The sequence below is a fragment of the Embiotoca jacksoni genome, unplaced genomic scaffold (assembly GCF_022577435.1).
Source record: "Embiotoca jacksoni isolate LCO1_2020_lvr unplaced genomic scaffold, fEmbJac1.0.p SCAF_3, whole genome shotgun sequence".
Taxonomy (NCBI): domain Eukaryota; kingdom Metazoa; phylum Chordata; class Actinopteri; family Embiotocidae; genus Embiotoca; species Embiotoca jacksoni.
Window position 1 is genome coordinate 17,962,555 of NW_027185381.1, and position 21,718 is coordinate 17,984,272.

Below are 21,718 nucleotides of genomic sequence, written 5' to 3' on the forward strand. Positions count from 1 at the left end.
TTTGTTTTGTTTTTCTAAATGGGAAGGGATGTGTATTGTTGTTGCCATGGCACCATCGTGTCAGTGCACCCCCAAGCAACGGGAAACGTTTTGACTCTCTCAAATGATGGAGCCTCACGAGAGCGAGATGAACGGTGAGACGACAGAGCAGCTTGTCAGCACTCTGATGTTCACGTTGCTCCATAGAGATCAGGGACTCCAAGTTGGACCTATCGTGTTTGTGTGTGTGTGTGTGTGTGTGTGTGTGTGTGTGTGTGTGTGTGTGTGTGTGTGTGTGTGTGTGTGTGTTACACAGGCATCTTTACTGATGCACAGAGAGCTGCAAAACATTATTGTTTTATATTGTCAAATCTTTAATCAGTCCGTTCTGTGAGTTTTAAACATTATATCATCAAACTCCTGTAAAGATCAATTATCAATTAATCACTCCAGAGCTACTGTGGAACATCTGACTGTCCACATTTGGAGGATAAATCACAGATCACAAATTTGCCGAGTATTATCATTATGTGTTTGTGGCATGAAATTGGCCTAAATAACAGACAAACCAACTACTTTCTGCTTTTAACACAGTGATTAAAACCTTGGTTGGCAAAAGGCAGCATGCTGGTTAGATCACCTCCTTGTCTGAGTTTAAGATTAGTTTTCAGTACCTGCTGACCTTTTATTTTCACACTCACAAACCTCACTCAGTTGATAATAACAGTGAATGAAGAGCACTCTCTACATGACAATCTTCTGCAGGGTGGTGAGGCAGAGGAGGTTGTATGAAGAGCTGTTGGAGAAACAGACATCACTCCACCAGGTGGCAGCAGAGTCATGAAACAGCCAGTCAGCAGGAGACATGAGAGCAGGTAATCAAAGAGGGACCTTTAAGTGACAGTATTCATGCCATACTGAATTCTGACTGCATGTTAACAGACTGAAAAACTGTTTTTTAATTCAGATGTTTTATAAGTGACGATTCTCGACAGTCTTTCAGAACAGAAGGAAGTTTTGGTTAGTCTATTTTTAAGTTTTACAAAGGATTTGCACAACACATACAAACTGGAGCTAATTTATGTACAGGTAGTATTAGTGCCAGTACTTGACCAGTCCAGGTGGCCCGAATCCCATCTGGACAGTGACGAATTATAGCCAGTCTTTAATGAATCATCAGAAGAGATTATAATGTCACAATTTGCCCCAGGCTCAGTGAAACCTTAGAGTTAATGTCTATGGATCATCAATATTATGCTATTAGCACATAATGCGGTATAAAATATTATCCAGAGATCACGAGAAAGAAAAAAAAAGAACAAATTGGGAGTTTTCTCTCCTGCTTTTATACTTTTTTTTTTTCTTATAAATTCTGCGTCTTTGTTAAAAACTGAATGCATCAGTAAATTTTTGAAAATGCATGGCTGCTTGTCAGTAGTCTTGGTATTGTGTGTGGCCCTTCTCCATTCAAACAGCTGCTGGGGCTCCAACTACGTGACCTAATTTCCCCTGCAGCCTTGGGGCTTTACTTCATATAGTGAAGAGGAGAAAGCTTCAGTGTTTGCTATTTTTTTATTCCTCGTACGAGTGGTGGGCAGCAACTTTTGACTGAGGCTGTTTCTTTCACGGTGAAGACACTAAGATAAGTACATTTATATTTTAGAAGTTTTGAAATGAGGCTAGTGAGAGAATGAAAGACAAATTTAATAAATGTATGTAAAGAAAAGGAGTCAGGTGGAGGGGTGGAAGGGGAGTGTTCGTATATGTGCAAGGGGTGATAGCTTTTATCACTCACAGTATTATGTAATAATATACATTGTATGCCCTGAAGCAGTTTGTCCACTATGGTTTATTTCTGTCCTCTTTTCAACTCTGAACACTTTCATGAATGTGTGTATGACAGTCTGTGTTGGGCTTTTGAATGAAGTCACTTTACATGTAGCTCGGAAGAGAAAAAAACATATTCTATCTGACACACTAAAACCAAACGTGAAGCCTTTGATGAAACAGACCTTTAACCAGCCCCTTCACATTATGCCGATGCTAATTCAGAGCCTGTACGAGGAAACATTTGTATGATGCGACAATGCACAGCAATCGCCAGTGGCCAGCAAGGACTGGACACGACTGTACGGCCAGAGGAAACATCATGACAACAGTTCTCTTCTCATGTTTCGACATTTCACTTGGAATCACAGGAACATGTTTCATTATACAATCCACATACGACCTTATTATTCACAATTATAAACTGCTGAGTTCAAATTCGCTGTGAAAATGTTTTCATTTTCTCATTTGGTTGTCTATAATAGCAGCGGTAACTGGGTGATGCAAAACTCGCCCTCAATACATTTAGTTCAAACATTTAGGTGAAATTGAAGTGAAATTATTATTAATTTTCTTACCTGGAGTTATATGAGAATAACAATACCACCCTCATATATCGTACAATCAACAGATGTTAGCTCAGCTTAGCTTAGTACAAACACTGAAAACGGGGAAAAGTTAGCCAAGTTCTGGTGCAACGTAGCAAAATCCCCATAGCAGCGCCACTGGAGTTCACTAATTATCATTTTGTATCTTATTGTATGTAAAAACAACAAATTTCACATTGTTTCTGCCTGTCAGTCTTTGTGTTAAACTAAGCTGTAGCTTCATATTTACTGTGCACATGTAAGAAAGTGGGAGGCTATCATTCCTCTGAACTAATTCGTAGCAAGAAAGCAAATACATGTATCTTCCAAAAGGTATTCCTTCAGCTATTTCACCATTCACATGTTAAACTTACCAGAGCCTTACTCAAACTATATTAATTAGGTATGCTAAGAGCACTTGTGATAATGTTTTGACATGTAGAATTGCTCCAAGAAATTGGACATGCCAGACAATCTTGGAAATTGGATAAAGGGGCTTCGAGGAGACAGAAAACCACGACACACAAAGCCAAACACACAAGTGGAGACACTGTCCACAAACCCTCCTATTGATTTGTGTTCATGAAAAATGGCAAAACAGTAGACGTGAAGCTCATTGCCATGGAAGCACCGGTGCGGTTTCCAGGAAATAACTGTGACCACGTCAAAATAAGAAAACTAAACCGCAAAATAATGTGAAATCATTGTGATTCCACAGAATGCTAAATGTGCAGAAGCCCCTGTACAGTTTACTTCATATCAAACTAACAGACCAGTTCTGATTAATTTTGCTTGTACCAGGACAAGCACAATAAATCAACTCATATTTGCTGAGAACAAATCACGTCTGCTACGTGCCCGACTCGGTCGGTTGGACGCCACACTCCTTGTTTCATTTGCAATATAGTTTTGTGGAGTGGTACCATTATCCTCAGTGGTAATTCCATCAAAGTAAGGTCATCCACCAACTGGGCCAGACTGCGTCATGGGTTTGGTTAAAAGGTCAAAGCGACAGAGTCTTAAAGGTTAACGTCCTGCAGCAACAGAATAACAGTGTGACCCTTTTTTCTTTTGTCCTCTTTTTAATAGTGCTTTACCATTTCATTTAATGCCATGGCCATTCATACTTCTCTCCAGTTGATTGCCTAAAGCTCTGTGATGCAGCAGGATTTGTTGTGTTTGTGTTGCAGAGACCAGGGCTCTCCATGGTCCTGAAACAAACATCTCTCTGTCTCCGTTTCTTGTTTATTCAAACCTGCGACCCTTGCTTAGGGGATTCAACACAACAGGCACTAATAGCCCCCATAAACCCTCCCTACCCTGTCTGTCAGTCAGTGTCTCTAACACACACACACACACACACACACACACACACACACACACACACACACACACACTGGTTCTTGTCAGAGGAGGAGCGACATCTACGTCGGTCTACTTTCTTCTCTGTCTGCTCCAGTGTGTCGACAGAACTGACAGCAACATGGACAAAACTAAAACAGCTCATCCTGCGGACGAGGTAAGGCAACTTTTCTCTGTGGATTTCTACCAAAAACTGCTGCAGATAAGAACACCTTTTTAGAAAATACTGAATTACTGAGGCATCAACACAGTCAAATAGATCTCAGCACGCTGGAAAATAAATCCCATCCAGATGTGAATTTTCATAACCAGCCTGATTTAAAAGATGTTAAAATAAGGAAATCTTTGTGAGTCAAAATCAAACAGTTGTCTATTATAGGGACATTAAAATGATTGAAAATGACACAACAGGCAAATCAAGGGAAAAATTCCCTGAATATATTGTGATACATCAATATATTGACTGAAATTTTACCCTCTGTATGCTGCTTCAGCTTCCTGATGAAGCTTCGATTTATTGTAAAGGAAACCTGAGTTTTATTGTTCCCTTAAGGCGGTTCGATAAATGTTTATCTTTGTTTCCGTCCTGAGCAGAAAGGTTGCAGTCAGTCACATGCAGCATCAGATCCTGGTCTCCCTGAACCTGAGGAATCCCCTAATTAGTTTCAACACCTTGTGTTCAGAGGGAAATTTCAAACATAAGACTTCCTGAAAACTGTAAAAAAAAAATAATAATAATAAAAAAAAAAAATCGTAATCTTTGATCATCAACTTTCACTGACCCAGTTTATGTCACTTTTATTTAATTATGTCCTTTCTACGTCATTTTTTTCTCCGTTTTATTTTGTAGCCCTTCACACCATGGCTGCTCTGGCATGTGTTTTTCCTCCGTTCTGCTTTGGACATTCAGTGGTTTTCTCTTCTGTCCGTTACATCGCTGCACGAGGCCAAAGCCCAGGTTGATGTGAAATTTCCCACTCAGGAGATTTCACATCAACCTAAGTCCAGAAAGATTGTCACAGTCGGGACGCACTTCTCTGAAATGACAACAAACCCAGTAACTAGTGCAATAACACCAGGAGCCTTTGCTGCAAAATACTGTCTTGAAAGATAATTTTACATCTGTTAAATGATGCTTTTATAAAGAATCCCTGGAACTCTGAACTTTTTAGTTCATTTCATTCCATGTGCTTATTGTATTTCTATATGCTTTTCAGTTGCTGACTGAGATCAAATCCCATCTGTTCAAACATCCAACATGATGTCACAGATTTATGTTTGTCCTGAAAAGACACAGTAAACAATAAAATACATTTGTGAGGTAAAACTCTATTAATCAAAAGCTGCAACACTTTGATCCCTGCAGTCGTTAAGTCCTCCTTTTGATGAAAGTGCATGCTCTGTGTAACGTCTGCAGCCACACACGTGTTTCCACACCTGCTATCGTGTCTCTGCAAACAAGCCTGCTGTTTCACCTTCGCGTCTGCCAGTAACTACTGAGTCTGCAGCGGACCGTTGTATCGCTCATGATATCAAAGATAATAGAGACTTCTTAAAACCGAGTTCACCCAGCCAGATGAGTGATACTATATCCTAGGAGCATATTACCGGTACAGCTGTTGCAGGCAGCATCTGCTGGATCTAATTACTATGTTTCTGTGCCTGTCAAATAAATACTGTTTGCCTCTGTGACTCTCTCCAGTAGCCCTGAATACCAATTAGGGAGGTCCAGTAATGTAGGTCTTATTAGTGTGACTGGAGAGAAGAAGTGAGGACAGGCATGTGAGCAGGCATCGATCTCCTGCTCTGTTCCCAACAAATTCTACATCACATGGAAACTTACTCACAACAGCCAACTAGACAGCTCGTTAATATATGGTGCAAACTGGCAGACTATCCAGAGTTTATTATTAACCTCATCATCCTGCTTCTCAAAACTAGTCTTTACAGAGTGTCAGGTAAAGTCAGTAAAACCAGCTACATACAGCTAAATAGACCCAACTGGAAAATAAAGTAAGAAGTAATGTAGTAAACTCCATTTACTCATCATGTGAGGTAGTGGCACTTTACTTTGTGTGAAAACCTCAAAGAAAATGTAAGTATTCATTTATTTCAGGCAATTATCTACGTTTCATCTGGTTGGCAACATTTGAGAGGGAAATATTGTGCACCTACTTCACATATTAAAAGGTGGCTACTTGGGCACTTTGGCACTGCACTCCTATAACAGACAGTCTTTATATTCCATGCATTCTTATTACTTGGCAGCAAGTAAGGAGGACGAACCCCGATGGAGGACTGCTGATGGCTGAGATCCTTTGAATTTCTAACAAGGACCGAGTCCTGTGGTATCCTGTGGTACTATCCAAGTACTTTGGTGGGAACTTGCCAATGATACACTCCTTGAATACAAGGTCTCTGCAGGTAGCTGACCCGACCAAGGACAAATCCTTAGGACTGAAACAGCCCGAAATGCTGGTGTGTTAATGTCGCGGAAGTATTCAGGAGAACTGGACACCAGACTCAAAGATGTCACCTGACAAAAAATTGCTTGCCTCGCACAGCATCGAAGCACGATCCATAGCAGAAACCTAATTTGTTCTATGTATGTTCTTCCAAGGGAAGCATGATCCATTTTACAGATATAAAACCTCCATGAATTAAAAGTTAACAAGACAAAGAACATAATTTAGCTTTTCAGATGTCTCTGTTTTCATGATCTATGGATAGAACGTATTTTACTGCAGTACTGTAAGTGACCACTGGGAAGATCAACAGTGGAGTTGAGGGTCGTGCCTCAAAAATCTGGCAGCTCACTTCTTCCAAACGACTTCCTGCCAGACAGACTTGTGTGACATAATTTGAGTCAATTTCATGGAGCTTTGTGTGGAGCCACAAAAGGGTTTATAGTTCAAATTGTTTTCAAATATGCAGTAGTAAACCCCAAAACCTGTGAACATACTTTGCTGTATAAAATCTGTGGAGTTCCCCTTTTAAATTTTAGGTACAAAACATGTCATGAGTTTAGAGAATTTGATGCACCCCGTGTTATAGATCAAATCTACTTGACATTAAAATATAGATATGCCTCAACAACAACAGTGAAAGAAATGTGTACTTTTTCCCTCTTTTCAAGTATATTTTTGTGATCATATTTATGTACTGCAATACTCTAAGTGAGTATTTTTACTTCTGCTACTTTTACTTAAAAGGACAGCTGTCCTCCTCGACCACTGATTCGGAAGTCGTCTCACTGACTTAAATTCATTCCCAAGAGCTTTACTCACTGTTAACCATTACCGATGGATGCCTTACTGTGACTCCAAACCTGACCTTAACCAAAGACTAAGTCTCAACCCAAAAATGTAATTGCTTATATTGTGAGGACCTGTTTTTAATCCCCAAATGAGAGGTTGAGTCCCTTTAATGTAACCGTGTGAACAGATTGTTGTCCCCTCAACATGATTAATGCAAGAGCACACGCTACCTCTAACCCTTACACTAACCATAACCTCCCCGTGCTTCCTACATCAGTACACATCAAACCCGATGTTGAGGGCTGTCAAGGTTAGGTCCCGAGAATCACAGCTAAACTAAACCATTACAAAAACACACACCACACACACTCCAGCTCTTTTTCATCCGTGACAGAAAAGCCCCAGAATGGGTCTTTGATGAGTAAGTGATAGAGTTAGAGATGCTGTAATGAAGTTTCATCTGGCTGTAAGAGCAGGAAGGAAACATCTCTCAGGTACAGTATGATGTTATCATGTGGCCTAATGGAGTCACTTACAGGGTTTTAGCAGTAGGCAATGACCCTCGTGGTCTCATCTAAGTGTGTTATATTGATTTTGTGATCAGAATACATCAGTTAATCACATTGTTATGCTGCGACTCTGTTCTTGATGTTGCTTGGTTTTAAACACAATAGTACCTGTAATCATACTTTACACCGTGGAGATACTTAATTGTGTTGTCAGTTTGACTGCCTGGGGTCATTTTGAGTACACAACCCCTTAGAGACACAAAAAACCAGGTATCTACATGTGCAAATCACAGGTTGTTTATTAGATGCATTTATCCAATCACCTAAGAGCACCATGAGAGCCTGGATTTTGAGCGTGGGTGGCCCCAGAGGAAATGTGTCAGTACACACACTGAAACAGCCTTTCATACCTCATGGAACAAGCAGTTCCAATGCCAAAGAACCCCCCCCCCCTTTTTTTTTTCTTCTCACTGCAGATATTACTCGGCAGACTTCTTTAGCCTCAGAGAATCTGTCCTGTCTTAACACTGCAACCGCAGCTTCTACTGCAGTTTATTTGGACATCTGTCTCAAAGAACAAACACACAAGCACACATATCCACTCGCACATGCTGTTGATATTTCAACAAATACAAATCCGGTTTCCAAACCAGGCAGTATTTATTACATATCCAGGAGCAGACAATGACGCCTGCAGGATCGAGATAACAACATGCACAGATTAAATACTCTAAAAGGTTGAATGGAAAGTTTGAATGAACTCTAGAAGTGTAGGGAACTCGTTACATGGTCTCAGCATCCTGCCAGGTCAGAGTTGGTCAGTTTAGACTTCTAGGTGACTTAATACTTAGATGAAGAGAGAACAGCGTTGCTCGGCAAAGTTTAGCTCAAGCATAAAAGTAAAGCATCTGGCACTCTTTACGTCCAAACACATCTACATGTTAATTATACTAAAACAGGTTATTTCACAGAATGCAGATTTTGCTTAAACCTTTATACTAACCTCATCCAGTTTTATTCCCGAGAGGAGTGCGTGGGATGCTGCTGTGTATTCGTAAACACAGCTGCTGCAGCCTTTATTTGCTCACCTGTCCATTCTTCACACCTGGACCAAGCTGTTAGCTTAACAACACTCAAACACCTGACAATTGTTGACACGCTGAAGGTTATGCTGGATTTTGCACCTGTGAACATAAAGATTGTTTTATTGCCAATGAGGAGAAACAACCCTAAAGACACTGATTCTCTCATAATCCTTGTCGTTATCAGGTATTGCACGGATATGACTCAAGCCTGAAGCATCTGTGAGAAGGATATCAGGCAGGATGGAGACTCTGAATTCATCCCACTCTGCCAACATCAGCAGTGGTGGTAACACCAGCCTCTTTTCAAGGAGCCCGTACACGACCGTGGAGATAGTGCTCATCGTCCTGGTGGCTGGATCTCTGAGCCTGATCACTGTCATCGGGAACATCCTCGTCATGCTCTCTATAAAGGTTTGGATTTTCTTGTGTCGATCATTCATGATTAATGAGTGTTTCAGGCATCCATCTCTGGACACCTTGAAAAGCACACCTAGACTTAGGGAGGAGAATACAACAAGTGCAACCCTGTGCAGAGTGGTAATTTAATAAAGAGAAAACACACATCAGATTGCACAAAACAAAGATTAGCATCTGACAACCTGCTCCGTGTTGTTCCTTTAAAAGGTAAACAGGAACCTGCAGACCATCAACAACTACTTCCTCTTCAGCCTGGCCTGTGCCGACCTCATTATTGGCATCTGCTCCATGAACCTCTACACGGTCTATATAGTGATCGGCTACTGGCCCTTGGGAGCGGTGGTGTGTGACCTGTGGTTGGCTGTAGATTATGTTGTCAGCAACGCCTCAGTCATGAACCTGCTCATCATAAGTTTTGACCGTTACTTCTGCGTCACCAAACCGCTCACCTACCCGGTGCGCCGCAGCACCAAGATGGCCGGTCTGATGATCGCAGCAGCCTGGGTCTTGTCCTTTGTACTGTGGGCTCCCGCCATTTTGTTCTGGCAGTTCATTGTGGGCGGGAGAACCGTGCCGCCAGGCGAGTGCTACATCCAATTCTTCTCCAACCCAGCGGTGACCTTTGGGACAGCCATAGCGGCTTTTTACCTTCCCGTGGCCATCATGATCCACCTTTACTGGCGCATCTCCAAGGCCAGCCGCAGCCGCATGAGGAAGGACAGCAGGAAGACTTCGGGCACCAGTCTGGGAGAAGGTCTCTCTCACAGCCAGGAGGAAGCATGCGAGAACAACTGCGTTGCATCTAAAAGATCTCAGGTGGAGGCTGGAGATGGGAAGGAGAAGGACATGTTGCAGCAGCAGCCGAACGGAAGTGGCCCCCGCAAATATGGACAAAAGGTCTCCATGTCGAAGACCGTCCGCGCTTCAACGTCTAAGGACACTGTGGCTGCTGCTTCATTACAAAAGATCTTAAATGCTGGGAAAAATCAAACACAACCATCCTCACCGGTGAACTCAGCCACTGACAGACAAAATCTAGTCACAAGGTCAATGTTTCAGGTAAGTTTGACAACTATATGAAAAACGTGCATGTTTCAGAGTGTATTTTTCCAAGAAAAACAAAACAGTGAATGGCACGTTAAATCTTCTTTTTCTCTCATTTTTCAGGTAACCAAGCGTGCTGTGAGTGAAAGCGCTGTGGCAAAGTGGAAGAAGAGGGGCATTTCTTCCAGGGAGAAAAAGGTGACACGCACCATCATGGCCATCCTGGTTGCTTTTGTTGTCACATGGACGCCGTACAACGTGATGGTCCTCATCAACACGTTCTGCACCATCTGCATCCCCAACACCCTCTGGACCATCGGCTACTGGCTCTGCTACATAAACAGCACCATCAACCCGGCCTGCTACGCCCTCTGCAACACCACCTTCAAGAACACCTTCAAGCACCTGCTCCTGTGCCAGTACAAGAACATACGTACGACGCGATGAGGGCGCAAATACTTGTGTCTATGAGTTGAAATAATCTGATGTGTGTTGTGAAGAAAGATGACAAATATTGGAAACATATTGATGAAAAATAGACCAGGAGTGTTCTTTGTTTTGAACGTATTCTGTTTATTTTTCAAATGGTAGAACTTACTCCCACTTCCATTAAAATAGAAACTGTTTTAATCTATATTTGTACCACAAACTTATCTTTTAATGATTTTAATAAAGACATTGCATTGTACTGTAATCCTCCAGACATTTATTGAGCTTTACTGCTGTCTCATTATGTGGACAAAAACACTTGACCGAGTGTCTTTTGGAGTTTTACTTTGGTAGGATGCTTTCCTCTTTGCTCCGTCGACATAAACGTGTGCAGCATTGTTTTTAAAATTGTTGTAAATGTGAAGGTTTTGTGACCAGAACAGTGATTTTAACCCAAAAGGTATAAGTCCAGCTCAAGAAGAACTTGATGGGATACTGTATCATAAAAGTATTATGACCGTCACTGAGCTGTAAAATAATAAAAAAGAAAAAACAGCCAAACTGAATGAAACCTCATCAAATGGAATTAAGGAGAGAAAAGAGAATTAGCAGCTGTAAACTGATGTGCGTTGTGTCTCTGTGTGTGTGCATGTTTCCTCTCGTTAGATTTAATCAGTCGTATTCAGCTGACGTTTATGGCGTCTGTAACCCGTGTTGTTGTAAAATGAGCCCAAATGTGATATTCATCCATTAACTCCCTTCTTTGTACATGTTTTCTGTAAATAAAAAGGTGACAGAACATTTAATTTGGTGTCATTATTCTGTGTCATAATAACCTGCGTCTGCCATGTGTTGCCCTGATTTCTATTGACAGATTCCCAATCCATGTGACCTTGAGTAGTAGAAATCCATGGTAAAAGTGAAAATTATAAACAAAACCAACCAGACGAGAGCCTCAGTGACTGAATTGATCTTTTCTACAAGACAGATCATGTAAAGGCAAACTAGGTTGTGAAAGAGAATACGAGCCACTGCACAAAGAATAGCCACCATATAAAAACCATGAAAAATCACAGCAGCACCCTTTTCTTCTATGTTAGCCGACAAGTTGAGACCTGACCACAACAACACCTTGCTGGCCACAAAGACGGACATTTTTACAGCCCTCCTAATTCAACACCCGAGTCTGAAATTCCTGCACTGAAAAGCAGTGATGATCCGAGAGAGACTGGACACATAATCGACCTGTCTTCCCTGCCTCCCTTTTCAAGGTTTATACCTTCAAACAGAGTCTTCACACTCTGGAAAGAAAGGACAGAAGGTTTTTCTGTCTCAGCTGCGGGAAAGCTCCTCTGAAGAGCTACAGAACTGTTACGCCCTCTAGTGGATCAAAATAACATGCTATTGATCCTCCTGTACGTCTCCGCTGAGTGTTCTACAACTGAAAACTTTAACTCTGTCCAGTCTGCTGTGTTGCATTATGGATTCGTTAAACATTTAGGATCTTATGAGTCACCGTCAAAGAGAACTTTTTCCTCTGTGAGGTGACCTTTACTCTGATCAAACCAAAGCTATAACATTTAACAAACACGCTCAGAGTTTTTCAAATCTGTCTTCAAACAGTCAGGTGGATTTTAAAACATGTTTTTCTTGCTGTAATTATTCCTCTTGTTCGTAGAAGTCATTTATATTTCTCTGCATAATATGCCTTGCACAATGGGGGACAAAGTCTACAGTTAACTTGTGCAAAAGTTTATGAAATTAATGTGTAAAAATCAAGTGAGTATCATCCAAAGTTTTAGCCTTTTCAGTACAGTTTCCTCTTTTTGTCACGATCCCTCTACTGCAGAAAAGCCTGAATGTTTTGAGATTCTCGTATATAAAATAATATTAAACTTGAAGCCTCAACATCATGTATTTGTAATGACTGCGTTAGTCTGTCTAAGAAATCACAATGCTTCTGCCCATAACTTTGGAGTAAATAATGATTTATTGCTGCATACTCAGATATTAGTGTGTAACTCAGCCACTCAGTCTGGTGCCTCCCAGACTTCTCATATTTCAGCCTGACATTAGACCAGGATGGTGATCGGTCACCATGGAGCCTCTATTGATGCTGGTGGGGTTTAATGTAAACATGTCGCCATGCCTGTTTGTTTATATTGTAACCTTGTTTTGGTGTTGCACTTATGTTCTTATCGTGATTTGACACACTGGAAATCTTTAAATTGGAAGGATTCTTCCGTTTGAGGGCTCATATTGACATGTACCTGCTTGGCTTGATAGAATTAAAGTTATATTCCTACATTTTTCAGGTTACATTTTACTGTGTGTCAAAAAGCAGTGCTCATATCCTGTTTACCATGTACACACCGCATCTAGCATTCATTATCTGCTTTACATTTAGTCAAAGTAAGCCCTGAATTGCTGTTTAGAGTAAACACACAATTTGCAGGAGGAAATATCAGATGTATGCGGGCAGTGGATGGTTGAGACACACCTGAGCAGGAATCTAATTCACTTCATTACTGGCTGCCAGAGGAGTCATGGCTGAGGAAAAGCAGCAGACAGGAGCCTCCTGGGAGATCCTGGCTCTACCTGATGAGTATCCTGAACCACACCAGGAGGACAGAGCTGAGATAAGTGGAGAGGCAGGGGAGGATGTTTGTGCTGCCCCAGAGGCCAGCACCAAAGATCAGCCAGTAAAAGGCAGCCCAAACCTGCTGCAGATGCTGAAGGCGGCAGAGAGCCGGTGGACACCTCAGGGTCTGGACAGGGACGGGGCAGAGACATCTGAGACTGGGACAGGAGAGCTGATCGCTGAGGCTCTGAAGACTGACATGGTGAGCAAAGACACTGCTGCACTTTCTGACTTTGACTAAATTTATCAGGCCGGCACGGATTAAGACATTTCAGACAGTAGCTACCTGTAAGCACACTCCACAGGAAGCGTGAACCTGCATCTAATCAGGCTGTAAATGATTTGAGTTATTTGAACGGCACACACGTAATGCACTCGCTTTGTCTCTTTGCAAAGACGGGGCAGACTTTACACATGCAGGCGTTGGAAAGTACGACTCAAAAGTTGTACTGAAGCCTTTTGAGTGAAAAGTAAATATACTCAAGTCATGTCACCTGCTTGCAGCATCATTTGAGTCATTCCTGAGAGGAAAGTTTGAAAAAGATACAAACCTGTGAGTTTGAAAGAAGTTACCTGACCTCAGCAGCCTCCTCCTGACTCCAGCTGGAAGCTAGCATTAGCTGCTACTAGAATAAGTACCCCAGTGAATTTCTGGTGGTCGCGTTGCATTGTGGGAAACGTAGGAATCCTGTTTTGACAAATAAGAATAACAGGTCTTTTTCACAGCAGTGTTTGACAATGTTACAGGAGAGTCGGGATAAATGAATAGAGTCAGATTTGTAAGAGATATTTCGATTTTAAAATGGTGAAAATAGAGGAGGCATGGGCCAAAAAAAATTAAATTCATCCTGAGGGCATCTTTTATTTTTGAAAGCAACACTACTTGCTGAAAATGTCCCCATAACACAAACTCTCTGTTATAAATCTCTTTCTCAAGTCCAGTCTGACTCAGACTTTCAGTAACACCGCAGAGCTGCTTTAGTCATTTACTGGAGAAGAAACCCAATAAATTAAACCTTTATTATCTGATTTCCAAAGCTGCTCTCTTGTCCCTGAATGCAACGAAGACTTGTGTTTTTTCACTTGGCTGGTTCCTCTATCGCTCTTCTTTCTGTTGCACTAACACGTTCTGTCATGACTGCATGCACATGCATGTACATCTCTCTGCTGTGTATTTAACTCATAGCCTGAGAGCAGTGCACTTTGCTGTACAAAATCACATTAATCTGTGGACTTAAATAACCCTGCGTGTTACTTTTCTTTCATTAAAACTCTCTCTTCAGCTTCAAGGTGTCTTCTTTCCATATTGTCCCAGAATTCCCAGCTGTAAATCTCACAAAGACTCCATTGTTTATTTCCACTTTCTCCTGTCACCTGCTGGAGGAGGGCGTGGCGTGAAGTGCCACTATGACTCTGTGAACTGTAATCGGTTTAACAGCATCAGTTTGCAGCTCTACAGGGTTGTTGAGTATCAGTGTGGGAGCCCTCTGCCAGCATGAAGAAAATGTACAGTCTAGTGAACGAATCGAAAGCCAAGGACCAGGAGGCAGTGCAGTCCATCTGTATCAAGGTATCACTGCTGTTTATTCCCACTTGGAACTAATGTTACTTCCTTTGTTGGAAAAGTTGTTGAGTTTCTTGTCTTCTCTCTCCAGGAGTGAGTCTGGACTTCATGTGAAATAGAAACAAATGAACAAGAAGTTGCTAAAAAATGGAAGTGTTTGAGTAAAAAACAGAACAGTTTACACTTGTGGATTTTCTTGGTCTTCTTTGTTTCCAAGGACAGATAAGGAGTTGTACAAAAGGAATGAATTTGGACACTTATAGCAAGTCAGTGCGCAAAGGGTTTCCCAGGACACATTTGTACACATTAAGACTCACAGTCTCTTTGATTAACATAATTATGAGCTTTCATTATACTGTATTCACAGTAGCTTTCTTGAATTCAAACCTATTTTGTGGTCTTTGTTAGAGATCATGAAGTTAACTTTCAACTCACTGCTTAATGTCTTTTTGCGTTAAAGATTAAGTGTCTGCTTGAGTGTGTGCCAGATTGTATTCAAGTGATCATTACTCAGAACAAATATCTCAGCAGTACATCTTTGAACGTTACATTTCAGGCACTAGTGCTTCAAAATGCAGATGTAAGCTCAAGGTGTGACTTGTTTTTATTAATTTATCTTTAATTCAGGAACTATTGTATAGATATTTTACCAGTTCAGCAGGGATGATTTATTTAGATTTTACACACAAATAGAAAGTTACTTGTATCCTTTGTCAAACAAAGCAGTGTTAATTTCAACTGAATTTTATATATCTGGTGCCAAATTACAACATAAGTCACCTCAGGGGACTGAAGGTCCTTACACCAGGACTTTACAACATTATGGAGAAGAACCCAACAATTCAGCAGCTCTCTCTTTTAAAAGGAAGGAAACCTATGACAGAGCCAGATTCAGAGGTGGGGGGCCGTCTGCCTCGACCAGTTGGTTGACAGAGAGAGAAAACAGCAGTATAGGGAGACAGCAAACAATAAACACTGTGCAGGTTGATGGGATCAGTCACCAAAGATCAGAAGCATGCAGCTCCAGAACTAAAGATACTTTTCAGAAAGGTACAGACAGAGAAGGGACAAGCACAAATGAGACACAAAGTTAATGAGATTAATGGTTGCACATGAAAAGATAAAAAAAAAGAGAGTGAAGGGTAGGAGAGGTCCATCATGGGAGGTCCAGTAAAAGCCTATTGCAGTATAACTAAGGGATGGTTTAGACACATCTGAGTCATCCCTAACGACAAGCTTTATCATATACAGTGTAATATGTAAGCAGCATACTGTAGGTACATATGCAGCGCTGAGTGCAGAACTGACAACTCTTCCTCTGCAATGATGCTCTCAAACTGTGACTCCACATGTTGAGTTTGTGGAGGTGAGGTCATCATGTGGGTGTGTCTGTGATGGTGGGTGTGTGAATGCATCTGCACATGTGGGCAAGTACAAGAACAAAAGCAGAAAAATCTCTCACAATAAAAGCTGGAGATTGTAGCTGGAGGCAGTGAACCCTCTGTAAGCCTTTAGGTCAGAGTCAGAAGAATGAGCAGCCAGGCAGCGGACACGGCCAAGTGGGATCGTTGTGGCAGCAGCCCGGCAATCAAACCACCTCAGTGGGTGGTGAGACAGCAACAGATACAGGGATGAGAGCGGAGAGGAGAAGACAGGGATAGGTTAAGACTACGTCAGGTCTTTCTGCTTCTCGACCCGTGGAGAGGTAACAACTGATGTATTCGGTAGCTTTCTTTTGGTTTATTTTATCTGTCGATGTCTCTATTTTTTCAGCCAAGACAGTTCACTGAGCAGAAGCAAGAATTCAACAAACGTCCCACCAAGACTGGTCATCGCTCTTTGTCTCAGTCCATCTCACAGTCATCTACAGATAGCTACAGTTCAGGTATGGAAACATTAAAACACACGTGCTGTTAAATCCAGTCACATGTCTTTGATATAAAAACTCTGATTTTTGATCCCAGCAACACGAACCATCAGCCCCGAGGATTAGCTGCTCTCTCCTTTAGCTAAACCTTAATTAATAGCAAATGTTCCCTGAAGAATTAGACCTTTAATTTGGTCTTAATCAGCTCTCTGAGCCTTTCTCAAACATGTCAATCACTGCCAGAGTTCATATAGACTTCAAAGGCTCAGAGAAAAGACTCACCTAGCTGAAGTCTGATTTCTAAAACTGTATCAGAAACAACAACTGAGGCCAGAAAACCTGAATCAGATCATACATTTTAAGCTTTCCAACAGATCAAGTGTCTCTGTGTTCCTCCATTACATCTAAACCAGTGTCTAACTTCGGTGTTGCAGTGTGCAGCGACAGCTCTGAGAATGAGTCTTTTCCCAAAGACAAGCTTCAGAAGACCACCAAAGGCCTGTCTGACTTCTGCATCAAAAACATCAAACAGGCTGACTTCGGACGCAGACAAATTGAAATTGCTCAGCGAGGTGCGGCAAAGGCAAACAGTTTGATTGGTAGCCATCTAACAAGAGTCTATAGAAGAAAAGTAACATACAAAAAGAAGGGATAAATACCATAAATATAAAATATGTCTTGTTTGTGTGTTTTCGGTCCTTGTCTGTGATATTTAGAAATGCCAGCTCTGATGATCCTGAGGATGAGAGCAGGTGGGGAGAAACCTCTGGCTGGAGCCAGAGTGGTGGGCTGCACACACATCACTGCACAGACAGCGGTCAGTTCAAGCACACACACAGATATTCACAGATTGGGAGATCTGGTTTGGCTTGTTTCCTTCAATAACAATGTGAACGTTTTGCACTGAATATATGCTGTGCATTATCATCATATATATCTGCATTAGACCAATGAAAAATAAACCTATTCAGTGTGTGAAAATTGCCTGTGTGTGTTTATGTTCTCTTGCAGGTGTTGATTGAGACTCTAGCTGCGTTGGGGGCTCAGTGTCGCTGGGCAGCCTGTAACATCTTCTCCACGCAGAATGCGGTGGCTGCAGCTCTGGCTGAAGGAGGTGCGTCTGTGCAGCAGCTGACTCTTTAGGTTTTGTTCTTCCCCACTTTCTTATTTGACCATCACATGCTCTGTGTGCCTCATTCTCTCTCAGGCATCTCGGTGTTCGCTTGGAGAGGAGAATCGGAGGACGACTTCTGGTGGTGTATTGACCGATGTGTCAGTGCTGCATCTTGGCAGCCCAACATGGTACACTGATCAAACCCCTGGCTTCTTATGATAGTGAAATGGATCATTTTGTGGGGACTGTTTTATGGCTGCAACTGTAGTGATGGAGGAGACTAGAGCTGCATGTGTCCACAGGCAAAACGGACAAAAGTTCAGCTCGGCAGGTTTAACTTACCATATGGTTTTTGACTGGTGGTGCTTCACAGCTCAAGGAAACTTTTACATTTCTTTTATCAAATATATTTTCTGATAGATGTTTTTTATTTCCACAAATTGTATTTGTTTTAATAATAGTTTTATCATGCCCACATCATCTCCTCCTTGAGAATCAAATGAAAAATGTGATGTTATTTCCATACAAAAAAAAAAAGTTTGTAATATTGGAGTAGTAATTTAGCAACACAGGTGGTCATCAAGCGCTTATTCTTTTCCACATTTCAGAACAGATATTGTTCATGTTTTAAACTGTGACTTTTTGGTAGTGTGAGTGAGCATCAAAACCCAAATATTAAGTACCTTTTGTTGTGGCTTTAAACAACCATTATCTCCAAAATGTGTGTGTGTGTGTGTGTGTGTGTGTGTGTGTGTGTGTGTGTGTGTGTGCGTGCGTGCGTGCGTGCGTGCGTGCGTGCGTGCGTGCGTGCGTGCGTGCGTGTGTGTGTGTGTGCATGCTTGTGTATGTGAGTGTGTGTGAACACTGCCTTTATTTAACTGATGGAGACTTTAGCTTGTTTTTCTGCTCTTGTCAGCTTCTGGATGACGGAGGCGACCTGACCTACTGGGTCTATAATAAATATCCGAGTGTGATCAAGAAGGTCAGAGGCATTGTGGAGGAAAGCATTACAGGCATCTATCGGTTTGTTTCACACAAAGCTTGAATGCGGTTTCTTCAATTTGATAAAGTTGTTCTCCAGCTCACATGTGTGTGTGTGTGTGTGTGTGTGTGTGTGTGTGTGTGTGTGTGTGTGTGTGTGTGTGTGTGTGTGTGTGCGTGTGTCTGCACCTGTGTTTCAGGTTGTACCAGCTGTCAAAGGCAGGAAAGCTGTGTGTTCCTGCGATGAACATTAACGACTCTGTGACCAAGCAGAAATTTGACAATCTTTACTGCTGCAAGGAGTCCATACTGGACGGGTAATGGACCATGATGTGACAGTAAACAGGTAAGAACAGAAGTACAGCAGCGACCTGACTTTGCGACCTGACTCCTCTTCCAGGTTGAAGAGAACCACTGACGTCATGTTTGGAGGAAAACAGGTGGTGGTGTGCGGATATGGTGAGGTCAGTATAACTCATGTGTCTTATAACACAACTCGTACATTTAAGCTGCTCTCCAACCTCTTTTCTTTCTCCTTCTAGGTTGGCAAAGGTTGCTGCGCTGCCCTTAGAGCGCTGGCTGCTGTCGTGTACGTCACAGAAGTGGATCCCATTTGTGCCCTTCAGGCCTGGTATGAATAGAGGAAGCTTTTATCAGCACAGATGTGAAGTGTGTTCCCTCCTCCCAAAGCCACATTGTGATAAAACATCATGAAATACTGCTTTAAACCTGTTCTCTCTTCCCCTCCTCCTCTCAGCATGGACGGCTTCAGAGTGATTAAACTGACTGAGATGGTCAGACAGGTGGATATGGTCATCACCTGCACAGGTAAGGAAGAATTTGATATGGCACTTTTCACTCAGAAAAGTCACAAAGGGCTTTACAAAAGAAAAATAAGTAAATAGAAACAATAAAAACATATACAACAACAGACCTCTACATTTTTTAACTGTTGTGACACAACTGGTTTTATTGAACTCTGTTTTCCTGCAGGCAATAAAAATGTGGTGGGGAGAGAGCATCTGGACATGATGAAGAATGGCTGCATTGTCTGCAACATGGGACACTCCAACACTGAGATAGATTTGGTAAAGACATGAACTTTGTGTGTGTTGCATGTTTTTGCGTGTATGTATGCTTGGGTTTTTAAAATATAGCCTCCTGTTTCTCAGGCCAGTCTACAGACTGCCGAGCTGAAGTGGGAGCGTGTGAGGCCTCAGGTGGACCACGTCATCTGGCCTGATGGCAAGAGAATCACCATGCTGGCTAAGGTGAAGATACTCTTATTATTGTTATGACTAGCGGGGACCAAACCATCAAATGAGATGGTAATGGAACATTTATTGAAGTGGAAATGTGTGAGTAGTGTCTGTCTGTAATGTGAGGAAGGCTTTGGGATGTTTCTACAATGCTTTCATGCTCGGCCTCCACCAGGGAGAAACAACAGGTGCGCAGGGCATGAGGCGATTACAGACGTACAACAGGAGAGGCAGTGTTTGAGGTGTGGTCATAAACTTCAACAGTTTACTATGGATGCTGACTGGTCAATGTTGGCAGATCTCCTCTACAGTAGTCAGTAGGACCTGATTCAGAATTTCAATCAGAAATCAGCACAGGCAAAACTGGAACAGAGTAGGCCTATGTGCTGAAGTTCAACATCAACAAAACTTTTGGATTCTCTGAACTAAATATAATGCTGGAAAAATGATCCATTTTCTTAAGCAGAGCTTGTATTTGTTTATTAGATTTTTAGTTTGTGCCATCAGTCAACGATCAGGAACGGATTTATATGAGAATTTAGGTGTGCACCAGGAGAGACGATGGCAAACACTCAACTACTGTATACTGTGCAAAGGTGTTATGAGTGGCTGTTCGAATATATATATTTTCTATCATTATGTAATTATGTGTCAAAAGCCAACGGGATCACAATTTCTTGAGAAAATTTCTTCAATCCTCTGTGGCACCAACGTTCACTTGTCCAACAGTGGAAGAGAGGACAATCTCAATACAGTGCTGAACTCAAGAAAGCATTGATCAGATTATGGTAGTTAAAAGTCACTGTGACTTCACAAAAACACGTTAGTGGCCAAAACCCGAGAATTCATAAGATAATTATGACAAACTTTCACACAAATGTCTCAAAGGATAAAATGACAAAGTGATGACAGTTTATGATCATAAGATAAAGTGACACTAATCTTTAGTGTCCACCTTGAAGCTGTTGTGACTGTATCAATCTTCTGTGCTGTCGGGTTGAAGATGTGCGTGAAGCATCCACGTTTTCAAATTTTCAGCAACATCTTTATTCAAAGGATTGTCTGCTGTCATGGCTGAAACTTTTTGTTCTATTAGAATCAGTTTTATTGGCTAAACTTCTTCAAAGTCTTCATTCATCTATTATTTGAGTCTGGACAGACATGAATGTAAACTGCAACTTGACTCGTTGTTAGAGGCGTACAACCACATGGCGGTATTTCTAGTTTTTATTTAGAATTGACTTTTCTCTCAGGGCCGATTGCTAAATCTGAGCTGCTCCACTGTGCCCTCATTCATCCTCTCCATCACCGCCACAGCTCAGGTACTGTATGAAAACACATTTTCATCTTATTTACAAAATGCTGTGCACATCAATTTGTTATTCTTTTGTAAATGTACTACAAATAAAGAGTCAGTGTGTCTGTCAGTCATCAGGCTGGTTTTGTTCCCTTGTATTTGTGTTAATTTTCACAGCTTTGTTTCAGGCCTTGGCTCTCATAGAGCTGTACAACGCTCCAGAGGGACGATACAAACAGGACGTCTACCTGCTGCCGAAGAAGATGGGCAAGTCCTCAGCTTAAAACACTTACAACTTTATTTAAGATTTATCTTAGTCCTTAAAGATAAAGTTAATTCAAAAAAAGATAAACCCTGTACGTTTATATTCTCAGATGAATATGTGGCCAACCTTCACCTGCTGACGTTTGACGCTCACCTCACAGACCTGACTGAAGATCAGGCCAAGTACCTTGGCATCAGCAAGAACGGACCCTTTAAACCCAACTACTACAAGTAA

The 21,718-nt window shown here is 41.7% G+C and overlaps 2 protein-coding genes across 4 annotated transcripts; both read left to right on the plus strand.

The window, feature by feature from the left end:
* Positions 1–8,810: 8,810 nt before the first annotated feature.
* LOC138206038 (muscarinic acetylcholine receptor M2-like) lies at positions 8,811–11,250 on the plus strand. The gene is made up of 3 exons (XM_069162485.1): positions 8,811–9,017; positions 9,231–10,082; positions 10,191–11,250. The coding sequence occupies exons 1-3, from the start codon at positions 8,847–8,849 to the stop codon at positions 10,512–10,514; spliced, it is 1,347 nt and encodes a 448-aa protein (XP_069018586.1). The 5' UTR covers positions 8,811–8,846; the 3' UTR covers positions 10,515–11,250.
* Positions 11,251–13,042: 1,792 nt separating this feature from the next.
* LOC138206036 (putative adenosylhomocysteinase 3) lies at positions 13,043–21,718 on the plus strand. Of its 3 annotated transcripts, none has more exons than XM_069162482.1 (16): positions 13,043–13,339; positions 16,475–16,586; positions 17,003–17,140; positions 17,285–17,385; positions 17,580–17,682; positions 17,776–17,870; positions 18,599–18,705; positions 18,864–18,980; positions 19,064–19,127; positions 19,206–19,294; positions 19,421–19,491; positions 19,657–19,751; positions 19,836–19,934; positions 21,176–21,244; positions 21,408–21,486; positions 21,594–21,718. In XM_069162482.1, exons 1-16 carry the CDS (start codon positions 13,043–13,045, stop codon positions 21,716–21,718), a joined length of 1,761 nt encoding a protein of 586 aa, XP_069018583.1. The 3 variants fall into 3 exon arrangements, with proteins under 3 accessions (XP_069018583.1, XP_069018584.1, XP_069018585.1); XM_069162483.1 differs by lacking the exon at positions 13,043–13,339 and adding an exon at positions 14,633–14,707; XM_069162484.1 differs by lacking the exon at positions 13,043–13,339 and adding an exon at positions 14,633–14,653.

Bases quoted from the DNA above. Each gene is read 5' to 3' on its own strand.
- LOC138206038 (XM_069162485.1), top strand. From the start codon at position 8,847: ATGGAGACTCTGAATTCATCCCACTCTGCCAACATCAGCAGTGGTGGT. The intron at 9,018-9,230 runs GTTTGGATTTTC...TTCCTTTAAAAG, and splicing joins TCGTCATGCTCTCTATAAAG to GTAAACAGGAACCTGCAGAC. The intron at 10,083-10,190 runs GTAAGTTTGACA...CTCATTTTTCAG, and splicing joins TCACAAGGTCAATGTTTCAG to GTAACCAAGCGTGCTGTGAG.
- LOC138206036 (XM_069162482.1), top strand. From the start codon at position 13,043: ATGGCTGAGGAAAAGCAGCAGACAGGAGCCTCCTGGGAGATCCTGGCT. The intron at 21,245-21,407 runs GTACTGTATGAA...GCTTTGTTTCAG, and splicing joins CCATCACCGCCACAGCTCAG to GCCTTGGCTCTCATAGAGCT. The intron at 21,487-21,593 runs GCAAGTCCTCAG...TTATATTCTCAG, and splicing joins CCTGCTGCCGAAGAAGATGG to ATGAATATGTGGCCAACCTT.